General features: G+C 50.4%; 2 protein-coding genes and 1 long non-coding RNA gene across 11 annotated transcripts in view; 2 read left to right on the forward strand and 1 right to left on the reverse strand.

The window, feature by feature from the left end:
• Positions 1-7,228, forward strand: part of LOC141407509 (uncharacterized) — a 35,059-nt gene extending 27,831 nt beyond the window's left edge. The window contains exons 2-3 of the long non-coding RNA XR_012416898.1: positions 6,302-6,392; positions 7,115-7,228. This is a non-coding gene — a long non-coding RNA (uncharacterized lncRNA). The remainder of the gene's footprint in view (positions 1-6,301; positions 6,393-7,114) is intronic.
• Positions 1-15,204, forward strand: part of DEFB108B (defensin beta 108B) — an 875,574-nt gene that overhangs the window by 141,236 nt on the left and 719,134 nt on the right. The gene's annotated exons all lie outside the window — the stretch shown is intronic.
• The window catches only part of LOC135964597 (ATP-dependent 6-phosphofructokinase, platelet type-like), a 43,243-nt gene continuing 35,772 nt past the window's right edge, over positions 7,734-15,204 (reverse strand). For 3 of the 9 annotated variants that reach the window (XM_065518749.2, XM_073999957.1, XM_073999955.1), the window contains exons 2-5: positions 13,450-13,611; positions 9,902-10,001; positions 8,700-8,802; positions 7,734-8,096 (exon numbers count right to left, since the gene is read on the reverse strand). In XM_065518749.2, coding sequence (XP_065374821.1) covers positions 8,009-8,096; positions 8,700-8,802; positions 9,902-10,001; positions 13,450-13,611 — 453 coding nt within the window. In that variant the 3' untranslated portion in view covers positions 7,734-8,008. Of the gene's footprint in view, positions 8,097-8,699; positions 8,803-9,901; positions 10,002-11,671; positions 11,734-13,449; positions 13,612-13,918; positions 14,250-15,204 lie in introns of those variants that run through there. The other 6 variants (XR_012416897.1, XR_012416895.1, XR_012416896.1 and 3 more) reach the window with 5 other exon arrangements.

A 15,204-nucleotide genomic window follows, 5' to 3' on the forward strand; every position in this document is an offset into this window, starting at 1 on the left:
TTCTTTGTTGGATTTAGAATTAGTCACAAGAAACACAATTTTTTTTAACTGAAAAAACATTGGGGTAAGTATACGAAGTCTAATCCCTTTGTGATATTTCTGTACTGTGAGACTCCAGATACAAAATTGGAGCCCAGACTCTGTCTCTAATGAACCGGAGAGCGAAGTGGTCACCTCCTTCAGGACAGTCTGGCCTCCAAGCGTCTGGCCATCCTCCCAGTCTTGGGCACACCTGCATCACTGATGCTTCCTGCCAGGCTGTGACTCTGTGCCCAGGTTTCAGGAGCACCTGGAACAGTTTCCTGGGGGCTCCTGCTTTGTCCTGGCTCCTGGAAGCACAAGTTTTTGATGAAGGACTCTCCCCACCGCCAGGTAACTCGGTGATTGCCCCCCAGGCTGTATTTCTCGCATGGGGCGCAGAGACTCTGGGCATGGTGTCCTGGCCCTGGAGCCAGCTCTAGGACTGCATGGCGGCCTTGCCTCTGGGAACAGGGCGGTGGGGAGGAGAAGGGAACCAGGGTCTTGCCCCTTCTGTGTCTCAAGAACAGGGAACACATCATCACACTCCCTTCCACCATTTACAGCCCAAGCTTATGTGTGAAGTATTTAAGTTATTTTATAACTTATAACTTCCCTTGACAATGAAGTATTTTATATAAGCAGCACATAGAAAGTGACAATTTTAATACCCTATCAAGCAAGATCTAAACAATAAGGAGCAGATATCACTGTAGAAAAGTTACTTTCTCCAGGAAACATTTATCTACTGCAGGTGGAAATGAATCATCGCTTCCTCCTTGGTGGTTCCTGATGAGCCTGTGAAATTCTGTCCTGTTCACCACTGTTACAGTTACGAGCTATATCTTTTCTTCTATGATGTTTATTTCTTGCCTCTTTACCACCGTTACAGTTACAAGCTATACCTTTTCTTCTGTGATGTATATTTCTTGAAGGCATGGGCTAAATCCTAATTCCACAGTATTCAATGCACATATTCAAGAGACACTTGTTTGAATGCATGGATTAATGGCAAATAGATGTGGTGACTTCACTTTTAATTCATTATGCCAAACTTCAAGTGTTTACACACACAATTTTATGGTCCTTTGGATAAACTGGGCTTCTGTGCAGGGTGGTTAGAGATAGAGTGCAGCAAATGGCTCTGTGGCTCTAGGCTCACGAAGGGCGTGAGGGACTTGGTTGGCGGCACTTGTGTTGAAAACTCAGTTCCGCTAATCCATTCAAGTGACCTGCCAGCACACACAGCCCTGCTTCCCAGGTGATTTCTGCAGAGGCTTCTCCTGAATGCCCCAGGTGAACGTAGGTTCAGCCTGCACTGCTGGGCTTCCACAGCAAGCCAAGTGCAGGGACGAGGGAGAAGGGGGCAGGACCCGACTCTTCCTGGGCCCCAGCGCCTGTGTAGGGACGCTGCCTGGCCTAGCTCTTCTTGAGGAGGTCAGGGAAACGATGGCATGGAGGGGGTGTTGGCATGAGCCGCTTGCTCAAACACGGATCCCAGGTCTGTGTGGGAGGCAAAATAGAAACGTATGTGGATATTGTCAGTAACATAGCAAATATTGGGCTTCTTCCCTAGGGTGGCTGATCCTCTCGCTCATCTGCTGGGCAAAGGCCAGGCATGGACTTCTGGGCCTCCACAGTGAGCTTTTCCCAGGCTCTGTGCACTCCGTGGAGATGGCTGAAGCCAGGGCAGACATGGGGTGTTTGCCACCTTTTTTTTTTTTTTTTTTTTTTTTTTTTTTTTTTTTGAGACGGAGTGTTCCTCTGTCGCCCAGGCTGGAATGCAGTAGTGCTGTCTCCACTCACTGCAACCTCCACCTGCCGGGTTCACGCCACTCTCCTGCCTCAGCCTCCTGAGTAGCTGGGACTACAGGTGCCTGCCACCATGCCCGGCTAACTTTTTGTGCTTTTAGTAGAGACGGGGTTTCACCATGTTGGCCAGGATGGTCTCAATCTCCTGACCTCGTGATCTGCCCACCTCGGCCTCCCAAAGTGCTGGGATTACAGGCGTGAGCCACCGTACCCGGCCAGGTGTTTGTCAGTTTTTGAAAGCTACATTTAAGGAATGAAATAGACCAAACAATTACTTATTTTTGAATATTGAATACTTAGTCTACCAGAACACTTAAATATATTTAATGTATTCAATAATAAGGAAGAACTTTCCCTCTGTTTCCAAAGCAAAAGTATAAACAACCTTTTACTTGGCAGGGACTTCACTCTGTTTCTAAAAAAGCCAGCAAGCACTTTTCCTGAAATAGACTCATCTGTTCTTCTGCATAGACCCTATTAACTTTTTAGCTATATTTCTGCTGTATCTTGATGTGATAGATTATAGAAAATTTCTTGCTACTGGAACTTTCACGATGCTTTCCTTTTAAACATCAGATAGAAAGTATGGATAGTAAATCTCAGATTAGTTGCCATCCTTGGTCTTCGTAGAGCTGCCACCAACAGCCTCCATCAGTTACAACAGAGTGAGTCTCCCCAGCAACCCGGCTTAGATTGCAGACCGAGCCAGGCTCACCGAGGATTCAGTGCAACGTCTTCCGAAGCTGTAGCCACTGCTCTCGGAGGAGACTTGAGAAGCCCTCCCTTTGATGCCTGCACGTGGCTGTTCTCAGATCACAGCAGCTGCAGCAGCATCTCGGAGGATGCCGGCAGGGGTGTCCTGGGTAGTGACACCACGGGTTGGGGCCTGCAGTGTCTGAATGAAATGGGCTGTGACACCGAGCAGCCTAGAGGAGTCTGCAGCCACATTTCAAAGGTGCAGTGGCCCGAGGTGAACCCCAGAGCCCTGAGGAGCCTGGAGTTGACCTGTCATGACTCCATTGAGAGAGCTGGCTGAATTCTGTACCTGTGCGGGCAAAAGATGGCTGTTTCTGCTTGGCCCCTTCCCAGGCCAGGGCTGGGGAGGTTGTCTGCACAGCTAGTGGGAGCTTGACTCTGTTCACACTCGGGACTGAGTCCCTCAGCTTTCTGTGAGCCCAGGGAAGGTAGACATGCCGAGCTCTCCTGGAAGAGGCCCCTGATGAGTCGAAGCTGAGCTTCAGGACCTTGTGGTGTGCGAGGCGGGTCAGAGTCAGTGCATGCTGCGTGGGGGCCCGGCTGCTGTTGTCACTAATTGGGCTCAGCAGACGCTGCCAGTGGACGTGGCTCCTGTGGTACTTGGTTTTCTCCTCACAGGAGTGGGTTTCCCTGCTGTGACAGTGTCTGTGCTATGACAGGCAGCATGGCAGGAGGAAGGCACTTGTGGGGTTTTGCCCTGAGGCCCCTTTCCTCTTGAGGAGCAAGAAGGGGGTTTGGAATCCTGCTTCCGGCTGCCTTCCCTTGCTAGGTTCTTGGCCTCGGGGGCGGGAGAAGCTGAGTGCAGGCCTGAAGCCTGGACCCCTTCCACAGCCTCCGCGGTGCTTGTGGTGGTATGCGGGACGTGGCCCTTGGAACTCCAAGCCCTACCCTGGCATGCCCACCCATTGGGGCATCTCAGGCACCTGCTCTGTGCCAGGCTTCATGGTGGGGTGGGTGGTAGCAAGGGCTATGGGATAGAGGGGGCACCATACCCGGATGATGAGAAGCATCAGGGAGGCACTTCAGGCAGTCACAGCAGAGCTGAGACCTGCAAGGAGGAAACTGACTGTGGGTGTTGGGGTTCAGGGAGCTCCCTCTACCAGAGCCACAGCGGCCAGTGAGGGCTTCCCAGGGAAGCCATGTGCATGGTTTGCATCAGGTGTGCAGGTCTGCCGGGCTGTGCTGCCCTTCTCAGTCCTGGCTGGGCCTGGGGTCCCAGAGGGAATGGAGGGTCCTCGCATCTTCCTTTTCTTGCTTCCCTGTTGCTTCCTGGTCAAGGGATGTTTGTTTATTGTAACTCCGGCAGTTATTCTGAATATTAAGAGACGCTTCACAAAATTGTAGGGAGAGAGGGACTAGGGATTCATTTTTTTTTTCTCCCCGATTTTACACGGAGGCTTCTGCTGTCCCTTAGTGTGGAGGCAGAGTGCAGATGCTCTGCAGTTATCTGTACAGGAAGAGAAGAGGTGCTGGGAAGTCACTGATCTGATCATTGCAATAGCACTGACATTTTTAAATGAGAGAATGCTGATGTCTATGATAAGCAGAGTAAAACTTCAGTAGCTTCGATATAAAGATGTCGAGATGATCTTAGAGCCACTTCGTCCGTAGATCCTTCTGCAGTGTGGAGTGTGACATCTCCACCAGCCTCTGGTCCGTGGCTGCCTGTGGGTAACTGAATGCTTGAAGTGCAAATGAGAAACTGAACTTCTAATTGCATTTAGTTTTAGTCAAATTTAAACAGCTATATGGGCCAAGCACCGTGGCTCATGCCTGTATTCCCAGCAGTTTGGGAGGTCGAGGCGTGTGGATCACATGAGGTCAGGCATTCGAGACCAGCCTGGCCAACAGGGTGAAATCCTGTCTCTACTGAAAATACAAAAAGTGAGCCGGGCCTGGTGACAGGCACCTGTAATCCCAGCTACTCGGGAGGCCGAGGCAGGAGAATCACTTGAACTCCAGAGGCAGAGGTTGCAACGAGCTGAGATTGTGCCACTGCACTCCAGCCTGGGTGACAGAGTGAGACTGTCTTAAGAAAAAACAGATTTTAAAAAACCCTGTATGCCGTTAGTTGCTTCTGTAGGAGATGCATGGTTCCAGAAGGTAGACTTTGTGTTGAGAATTCTGCAGCGTCAGGCTGGAGACAGTCTCCCTTCCTAGCAGCGTGGGCCCCTGGGCTGCTCTTCTACCAGAATGGATGGTGGCATCTCTGGGAGATATCTGTGGACTCAGATATCTGTGGATTAGTGACTTGTGTTACTCACAGATACTTAATTTTATGGGTAAATGAATACCTGGACTTGCTGCAACTTCAGGGCGAGATTCGGGAGTAGGGAGTGAAAAGTGACGAGGGGACCCAGGGCTTGTCCTGCCACCCCCAGGACCTGGTCAGGGCGCCTTCCCGTCTGAAGCCCCGGCACCTGATTGGGGCGCCCCTCCCTCCTGAAGCCCCCAGCACCTGGTCGGGGGCACCCCTCCCCTCTGAAGTCCCCAGACCCTCCTGGCCTGCGGTGCTGCTTCTCCAAATGCTGCCCTTGGCTGTTTTCGAGGAGTCACTGGCACCCGAGCAGGCTGCGTGTGTCACTTCTTCATGGATCTGGGGTGTCAGTGAAGTTCATTTTTCTCGTCTTCCTCATGTGCCACATCTCACCTGTTTGTCCGAGTTCGTGTGTGTGTGTTGTACGTTCTCAGGCTGTACTCAGTGCTTAGGTGACAAGAACGTCTTAGAGCAACGGACTGTCTGCTCCTAAAGGATGCTGTGTGTTAATCGAGACACGGTTTACTTGTGGGGTTTAAATTTCCTGGGTGTGTTGGAGGCAATTAGGGGGAAACAAGCTCTAAAAAAGGCCCTGGGAATGAGGAGGACAATAATGAAAACAATAACTTTATACACACTTAGCAGTTGATTTAATTTGAAGGTGAATTTTGCATTTTGGGGACTCCTAAAGCTACTGTTCGTAGGGATTCCTTGATGAGCTGCTTGTTTTCTGTCAAGTAGAAAGTAAAGTGGATCAGTTTTGCCTTTAATTCTGACTGACTAGAATCTACTTCCCTTTTCCCCCCATTCATGTTAGGGTGGGGATTGGACTAGAAGAGCTGTAGGATCTATTTCTGATCTTAAATGAATTTTTTCTTGACTCACTTTTATTTTATTGGTGGGCTGCTATTTCTTCCTTCAACGCACTGTTCTTTGGGAAATGTGCTATATTTGTACCGTGCTTTAAATGTACACAATGGTTCTAAATTGCTACTTTAGATATAACATCTTAGTTAAAATGTCATCCATACATCAGGCACAGTCTGAGGCCTGGAGACCCCTCTTGTCACTTCCTTCCAGCTGTATCTCCTTCCCTGGCCACGTTGCCTCTGGCCACGTCTCCTCTCCCCACCACGTCACCTCTGGCCTCCCTGCCTGCCTTCCTTCCTTCCTCCCTCCTGGTGGCCTCCATGGCTCCTGCTGACTGCCCTCCCGAGGGTCTGTTCGAGGCTCCTTCCCCGTTTTCTGCTCCTGAGTGGGTCTCGGGGCCTGGATGTTTCCCATTCAGTTCATTATTTCCAGAGGGGCAGATGATACTACTCACAATATCCTAAACAGGCTGTGAGTCCACCATGGCTCCTAATAGCCAAGGCGGGGGGAGGGGGGTGGCTATTACTCCCCACCTCGCAGGGGGTGCCTCACTCCGGGACACAAATGCACAGCCCACTGTGCCTGTAGTTTGTCTTCTAGGAATGGACCTCTTCTTGTACGGCCTCTCAGATGAGATGAAGCAGGCCCACAGGGAGCAGCTCTTCACTGTCAGCTATAGGTGAGTGGGGAGCGGGGGAGACGGTGTCTGGGAATGGAGGCCTTAACGGCACTGACGCAGAAGCCAGTCCTCGCTGACCTCACCTGCCTTCCCCTCGGGTTCTCGGCACTGGGAAGAGCATGCACGGCCTGGCCATACTCGGACCCGAGAACCCCAAAATCGCCAAGGACCCATCCTGGATCATCAAATGAGTGGCCCTGGCACACCCGACTGTGCAGGAGCCCCTGAGAAAATCGGCCTCTAGAGCTGAATATGAAAAGTCAGAAATGCTACTGCTTTTTCCAAGAACATTATGTCATTCTTAAGGTTTTGCCACTGACTGGCAAGTCAGTCTTAAGAGCAACCAGGAAGACATTCATTGAAATAGTTATGCACAAAGTGCCAAAGATGCACCACATAGAATTTACTTTCTACTGACAAAGGCTAGTTTTACCTCATTAGTTCTAGAATATTTAAGAATCTAAAAGGGCAACTCTGACTTAACCTCTGCTTGAGTCATTATTTTAAGTAGCATTTAGGGCCTTTATTAAAAAGCAGAAGTAGAATGAAAAGGCACACAAAGGTGTCCCACCTCCGCCTGTGCTGATTCATGAAACTGATCACACCGAGGCCCTGTGGGAGCATCCTCCTAACAGACGGAAGTTCAACAGGGCGGCCGAATGGAAGCAGTCCCTGAGAAGCAGATGGGCTGGGGTGAGTAAGTGCTCGCTTCGTCTTTACAGAGCCAGAAAGGAAAGCCTCCACGCCAGCTCTTGGCCGTTGGACTCCGATTTCCCAAACAGCTGGTTTTTGGTGTCTCCTCTCCCTCCATACAGCTCTCCACCCACGTTTCTGAGGTACAGCTGTGGTCTCTTGCAGTCTAGAACTGAGGCAGAAACACTGTCCCTACAGGAGGGGGGCCCACGAGGGTGGCAGGGCTGTCACCCCAGCACCCATGTCTACTCTGGCAAGAGTCATTGGAGAGTTCCAAATTAGGGCCCAGTGAGGACCGTGGCTTGGACTGGACGAGAAGCTGGCTATCAGATTTTTCAAACCCCCACCGTGGTGGTTTTAACATGCAGCTAGGATTGCAATCAAGAGGCCGAGTAGATAAGATTCATGTGTTCTCTTTTACTTTCTAAGGAGAGCAGGAGCCTGGGGTCCAGGCCCAGGGTCCTGGCCTGCTGCTCTGGATGGAAACTGACACGTGACAAATATGTAACAGTAAGTAAACATGGCATTCCCCTTGGCCTGTGTAAACTACTAGCTTTGTTCTCCTTTTATGACTTGTGCATAGTTCAGTGATCCCTATAAAAATATTTTGATAATCTTTGCCCACAAAACTGCTGAGAAAACCCTTAGTAGCCACCCTACTTGGAGTTGTAGGCAAATGTTTAATACGCACATCTGAAAGCATGAGACAGTCCACAGACAGCACGCACTGGAGCTGGTGGGGCACACGGGCGGTGACAGGTGCTCACTGATTAGGTTTTAATGTCAATACCTGCATAAAGTGCTGATCAATAACTTAAGTATTACAAAAACAGATGGTCCACGGTGAGTCCAGGTTGCAGGCACGTGCAGGTGGGACTGGATCAGAGGCTCCAGGGCTGCACGTGCTCTAGCCGGCCTGAGTCTCACACGTTGTAGCTGGCCTTGTACTTGGCCAGGATCTTCATGAGGGGCCGCAGCTTGAGCCACCACCGTTCTTTGGGAATCCTGTGCCTGTGGAGGGAAGGGGGGACAGCAGTGAGGCTGGGAGATGCCACGGCCAGCACAGCAAGTGGTCTTGCCAGAAACACGGGGGTTGTAGGGTCGGCTGAATCAACTAGATGATAAAGCCAATTTCAAGATCAAACAAAACCATTGTTTTTATATTTCTAAAAATTCTTCCCAAAGACCTAGTGGTAGTTTGTTGCTCTGTCACCAGGCTGTAGAGCAGTGGTGCAATCTCAGCTCACTGCAACCTCTGCCTCCCAGGTTCAAGCAGTTTCTCCTGCCTCAGCTTCCTGAGTAGCTGGGACTCCAGGTGTGCGCCACCACGCCCGGCTACTTTTTGTATTTTTAGTAGAGACGGGGTTTCACCATGTGGGCCAGGCTGGTCTCAATCTCTTGACCTAGTGATCCACCCACCTAGGCCTCCCAAAGTGCTGGGATCTTAGGCATGAGCCACCGTGCCTGGCCAAGACCTAGTATTTTTTAACTGAGCTTCAGAAAAGCTAGTTCCTCAAACCCCTGAATGAGTTGCCGAACGCAACAGTAATGGCCATTCCCCTGTCCTGTACTCACATTGGCTGGGTTTGCTAAGGCAATAAGACCCCGACTTACTCAAAATCCATTTGGTTCTTCAGCTCTGCCACAGGTTGAAAAATAACATTTCTTTTGCTGATTCCCAGCACACAAACGGGATCATCGGTGGTCAATGTTTTTCCTATAAAAGGTTTAAAAACAGATTAACACTGCCCTGTCCCATGGGCAGCTGGGGGAGCAGAATCACGGGGTGAGATTCCTGGGCACTGTGCTGAACCTGGCCTGGAAGCCTGGGGGAGGCTGAGAACAGCTGTGCAGTGTGGCCAGCGCCCGGCCTGGGCTTGCACAGCTCTGCTCTTGTGGGATCACCCTGATGGCTTCCTGGAAAGCAGCTTTTGTTTTTTCTCTCAGTGGAGAGAATTTTTCACTAAATAGTGGAATAAGGAAATTACCTTAAATTATGGCAAAACACTAATAAGAAATTGATGCTCACATATACACACACTGAGGCATGAGAAGCATCCGTAGCTAAATTAGCAAGAGAAAATGGATGTAGAAAGAATCAGTCAGTTCTTCAAAAAGACAAACCGATTGAAACTATTCACATCACTGTTTTTTGTAGACTGTCATTCTTCTAACTCGGACATTGGCAGTGATAATGGTTTGCCCTAATAAAAGCACACGTCTGGTATGACTGAAGAAAGCTGAGGGGGGTGGGGGTGAGAAAGATGCTGGCACAAATAACCACTCAGGAATGAGTAGGGACCAGCCATGTTGGAACCATTAACAAGAGTAATGTGTCATGTTTTCTAAAACTTTTCAGCTTATCTAAAGATTGTTAGAATATGTAAGTTACAAAACTGATTTAAGGAAAAACATGCATAGTTCTACAAACACGAACAATTCATTCAGCAGCCAAATCTTCCTCAAAACTGGAAGTTCTGATGGATGGAGTCACAAGGAGGTTGTCCTACCAAACATCCAAAAAATAGAAGGCCCCACTTCAACTGTGAGGGAAACTGTGGGCTGATGCTCAGGATTTCCAGAGCAAAAAGCCTGCACAAAAGAACTTCAGGTTGAATCTAGCAGTGATAAAAGAGAACATGTCATGCACACCCAGGAATCCAAGATTGGTTAAATAGCAATGCTCAGAGACCAGCAGGAGTTAGAACATCACACGCAGCTCGGTACTGAACTGAAGAAGGAACCAGCAGCCTACTTCTCCCCGATAGGACAGCATTTTCACCAAGGCAGATGGCCTCCCTCCCCGGACCCCTTACCTCTGCCCTGGGCCTCCTTGAGTTTTGCAGTGATCCACTCCATAGCTCTGGCAGAGATTTTGGTTCCAAAGTTTCTATCAAATGGAGAAGGTGCCCCACCCTGTTGGTGGTTAGAGTCATATGAAATATGAGTTATACAGTAACACTTTGAATGAATTCATGTTTTTGTTTCTAAGTCTTTAGGGATAGCTGGAACAGAACAAAACGAAATCTGTGATTCCTGTAGCCTGAACTCAGCCTGTTAAGCAAAAGTATCAAGTGTTCCCCCCTGCCCAGTAAGAGAAGGGTTTTAATAAATGGAACGAGTCAACTAACCATCTCCAATATTTTAAAATCTTAAATCAAGATTTCGTAAACTCATCTGGGGTGGGGATGGGTCACAGCTTTAAGAATCTGATAACCGTTGTGGATTCTTTGACAAAGTCACACAGACGCCTACTATTTCATCATTTCAGGGGATTCATGAGCTCTCTGAAATAAGTTCACGGGCTCTGGTTTAAAAGTATAAAGAATAGGAGGTGGTGAAGGAGGAGTGTGTGGGAGTTAGGAATCCTGGACCGCTGTGTCCCAGGCTCAACTCTTAACATGCGTGTGCCCGCATGCAGCTTATTCCAGGTCATTCTGATTTGAGGGTGAGTGTCAAGTATCTTACATGTCTGATAATCCATTTTAAATCTTAGGACGCTCCAGTTTTTAACCTGATGCCGTGTTTAGTTTGAATAAGCATTTCCAAGTGATGGGGGTGTCACTGTTTTGATGAAAGCTGACAGTTCCCTTAAAATCCCCATTACTCAAACCTCACCAACAAAAGAAGCCTAAAGCTGCTGCTGTTTGGCATGACTTAAAAGTTTAGATGTTTTGGCTGGGCACGGTGGGGATCACGCCTGTAATCCTGGCATGCTGGGAGGCTAAGGTGGGCGAATCACCTGAGGTCAGGAGTTTGAGACCAGCCTGGCCAACGTGGTGAAACTCCATCTCTACTGAACATACAAAAATTGGTTGGGCGTTGTAGTGGGCGCCTGTGCACCCATCTACTCGGAAGGCTGAGGCAGGAGAATCTCTTGAACCTGGAAGGTGGAGGTTGCAGTGAGCCAGGATTGCACCACTGCACTCCAGCCTGGGCAACAGAGCAAGACTGTCTCAAAAAAAAAAGTCTCCCAGCTAACTGGGAGTATGCGTATACTCCAGATTATTTTGTTGTATAGTGACAACATATGCGACACAACAAACCGACCCAGGATGTCGATTTCACCTAAGCCCGGCTAACAGGGAGTCATGAAATCTTGTGCTGTCTTGCTGTCCCACCCAGAACGTGAATCATCCCTGTGCCCTAAAGTCTCCATGCTGTCTATGCCTCCTGCTCCTGAGTCACTCAGTAGCCGCCTTGGTTATCAGATGGTTATCAGCACCCACCCCCTCATGTATACAGGGGGCGGGTACTATCCCCAGGTCCAGGTACTCACTGGAGTCGTGGGACACATTCCCTGAGGCTAAGAGGGATGACTGTATTTCCTTCTTCCTTCATAAACATCAGGTGTTAGAGAAATGATTGCGAGATATCTAATAGAGTAAGACTATAAAGCAAAAGTTTTAGTTGTCTAAATGCAAGAAAGTCTTTAGAGCAACGCACCACAACTCTCTTCTGCATATGCCCAGTGTGTAGTGCACTCCAGCGGCAAAGAAATGACCACTCATCCAGCCCAAAGTCACCAGAACCTAAGAACCGCGGTGTGACAGTGACTGTAAGATCAGCCCTGGTCTCTCACTCACCTGAGCACAAGGCCCCTATGGATGGTGGTCTTTATTTTCTCCGTCAGGTGCTCCACATTGGACTGGAAAAGAGTATTTTGTTAATCAGACAATAAACTTATGCTAAGCACCCACTGTGTGCCAGGCCCTGCAGGGCGGGAAGTGCCAACCAAGTGTGGCGGTGAGTGTGGCCAAGGAGGTTGCAAGCTCTCACGGCTCAGGTCTCGGGGAGCCTCCCCCAGGCGGGGAGAGCACGTCTGCAGCGATGAATGCTGAGCACAGGGCACGGTGAGCAGCCCTCATGGCGGCTACTAGAAACGCCTTCCAGAATCAACAGGGTCCCTCTGAAGACGATAATTCCGTGATTGGCCTAGCGCTCATTCACGGCTCTATTGCCCCGTATTTATTTTCATGACAATGTTCTACTCGGCGCTCTCAGCGGAAAAGAGCAAAACCCCATCTCTACTAAAAAATACAAAAAACTAGCCGGGCGAGATGGCGGGCGCCTATAGTCCCAGCTACTCGGGAGGCTGAGGCAGAAGAATGGCGTGAACCCGGGAGGCAGAGCTTGCAGTGAGCTGAGATCCGGCCACTGCACTCCAGCCTGGGTGACAGAGCAAGACTTCGTCTCAAAAAAAAAAAAAAAAAAAAAAAAAATATTTATTTATATATATATATATAAATTTTATAAAAGATTAAAAAAAAGTACACCTGTTTGGGGCAGCTCCATTATCATCTTATGGGACCCACTGCTGACAGAAACATCACAATGCAGTGAACGACTCCACAAGTAGTCACTTTGACACAGTGAAGAAATTCATGATTCACATGTCACATAATTAGTGACAACACCAAGGCCCTTTTTACTTGATCTATTTGGCTCAGAAACAAGTAACATCCTAACTTTTTAAAAGACAACGGTGCCGGGCACGATGGCTCACGCCTATAATCCCAGCACTTTGGAAGGCCAAGGTGGGCAGATCACGAGGTCAGGAGTTCAAGACCAGCCTGACCAACATGGTGAAACCCCATCTCTATTAAAAATACAAAAATTAGGTGGGCGTGGTGGCATGCGCCTGTAATCCCAACTACTCGGGAGGCTGAGGCAGGAGAATGGCTTGAACCTGGGAGTCGGAGGTTGCAGTGAGCCAAGATCGCGCCACTGCACTCCAGCCTGGGTGACAGAGCAATATATAACATATTTATTTATATAACTAAAGACAATTGTTCAGTTGCATTTTATCTGCCAAGGCCTGTCCTCCTGCATGGAGTTCAGCAACTGAACACTGCAGGGTCCAGGCCTGGATTCTGCTGTGCCGTCGAAGCAGGGGCAGACCCCGGGGTCGGCGACACCCTTCCCTAAAAGAGCCACAGATGCCAAGAAACCACGGCCGTGTCTGTGTCAGTTTAGAGGCAGATGCAGCATCAGAGGCCTCAAGACTTAAAAGAAGCTGCAGCCAGCTCCAGAGCCAGTTGCAGACGTGGGTGGTGACTGTCAGTGGAGGCACTCAAATCGTTTGTGACAGAAGGGAGAAAACATTACACAACAGACTACATCAAAAAAACAAGCTTGTGTTTCACACAAGAGACTAGGTGTCCTCAACCAGGCACGTCCGCCATCACCTGACACTCGGGAGAGGCACCTGGTCGATGCAAAGGGCATCAAGCGTGGCGTGTTCGGTAGCACCTCCGTCTGCATGCCCCCTCGAAAAGCAAACCACCCTAGACACGATGATTTGCTCCGCAGCACCGAGAGGATCCCAAGGGGACGGTCCCCTGAGGCCAGCCCCGTCACATACCTGCAGATCCTCAATGTCGAAGGGCTCTTCGAAAATGTATGCGGCATCGGCTCCGGCCGCGATCCCCCCCATGTTGGCCAGGTAGCCACAGTAGCCGCCCATGGTCTTGATGAACACGCGCCGCTTGGTTCCGCTGGCGGACTGCTTGATGCGGTCGCAGGTCTGGTCAGAGAAGAGATCAGTCACTCCAGCCCAGGGCCAGGGTGCACCCACCATCCCAGAGCTCCCCTACCAGTGAGTGCAGCAAGGCCCCACACCGCGCCTCAGCATGCGGTCCCAGCATCGCACAGGGGTGAAGGGTGTGCAGCAGCCGGGATGTGCCTCGGAGTGGATGTGAACATGCCCCCCCCCCCACCAGCCACCTGGAGGTGACCTCGATGACCTGTGGTGGGGACCTGGCCATCTGCCGCTCCCTTCTCCCAGGCCCCATAGGAGGAGACTGAAAAGACGACCCCACAAGCCAGCTCACTCCATGCTGCTCTTCGACTGTCCCTGCTGAAGCAGCTTTCACCAGACACGGACACCGTTAGGTGTGAGCTGAGAAGTTACGGGGCTGTCACCTGCCAGCTTTGTCCATGGGAACAGCTGTGCTCTTCTATTTTCTTCTGAAAAGCTCCCTGTGATTTTAGAGTTGTGGCCGTCTTCCATCCATCGGTGAATGTTACATTTATAGAAACTCTACTCCAAGGCAGATGATGGTTCTTACACCCAGGCGCCTGGGGGTCTTTCGGATGCATAGGCATGAGGTCCCAGAGTGAAATGTCTGCCATCCGCCCTCCACGAGGACCCAAGCTCAGCAGGGAGAAAAACAGCAGAGAAATGCATCTGCCGCCTTCCCACCCACACTTCAGTCCGGGCTACAGCGCCCTCTCCTGGCACTCTGCAAAGCCTCTGCCTGGGCCTCAGCTCCCACCCTGGCCCTCTCCAATCTGTTCACACAGACTGGAGACCCATCTATATAAAAAGCATAAATCTGATCCAGTTCTTGGTTCATTCAAAACCCTTTGCTCACTTCAAGTACACGTTAAGCCTTTCTCTGGAATCCCTGGCCCCGCCCACTTCTGACACCAGGTCCGGCTCTAGCTCCAGCCACCCCAGGTCCTCCTGGGGCCTCTGCATATGCTGGCCGCTATGTGCATCATATTCAGGCACAGTGGTGGGCGGGAGAGCAGCCCCCAAAGGAATCCCGGTCCTAATGCCTGGAACCTGGGAATGTTCCCTCATGCGGTGATAAAGGTGAATCCTGAGGACTACCCAGGTGGGCCCTAAGTGCCACCACCTGCATCGGCAGATGAGGGGTGCAGAGGCCCTGGAGTAGGATGCTGCACACCCACATGGGAGGAGGCGGTGCCAGGGAACAAGGCGTGCAAGGCCCGGGGCTCTGGACACCTGAATGGGCCACGAGGGACTCTCCTGGAGCACACACTCTGGCCTCAGCCCATGGCTCCCGCCCTCCAGAGCTGTGGGAGAGTGACGATTATTTTCCAGCCCCAGGTGTGTGGTCAGGGTCACAGCGGCCACAGGACACACACAGGCACCTTCCTCAGCTCTGACCCAGAGGGAAATGCCATTTCCTTAGGAAAACGTCACCTGGTTTCTAGGACCACAAAGTTCCCTCTGTCAGGGGCTCTCGGGGCACCCCATGTCCTCTCTTCATAGAAATCACCCCGGTGTCTCCCCCTGCAGTTACCTCGTGGTTATGTGACTTGCAGTCCTCACTAGGCTGCACATTCCATGAGGGCAGGAACCGTGGGC

Source organism: Macaca fascicularis, chromosome 8 (genome assembly GCF_037993035.2).
Source record: "Macaca fascicularis isolate 582-1 chromosome 8, T2T-MFA8v1.1".
Classification (NCBI taxonomy): Eukaryota; Metazoa; Chordata; class Mammalia; order Primates; family Cercopithecidae; genus Macaca; species Macaca fascicularis.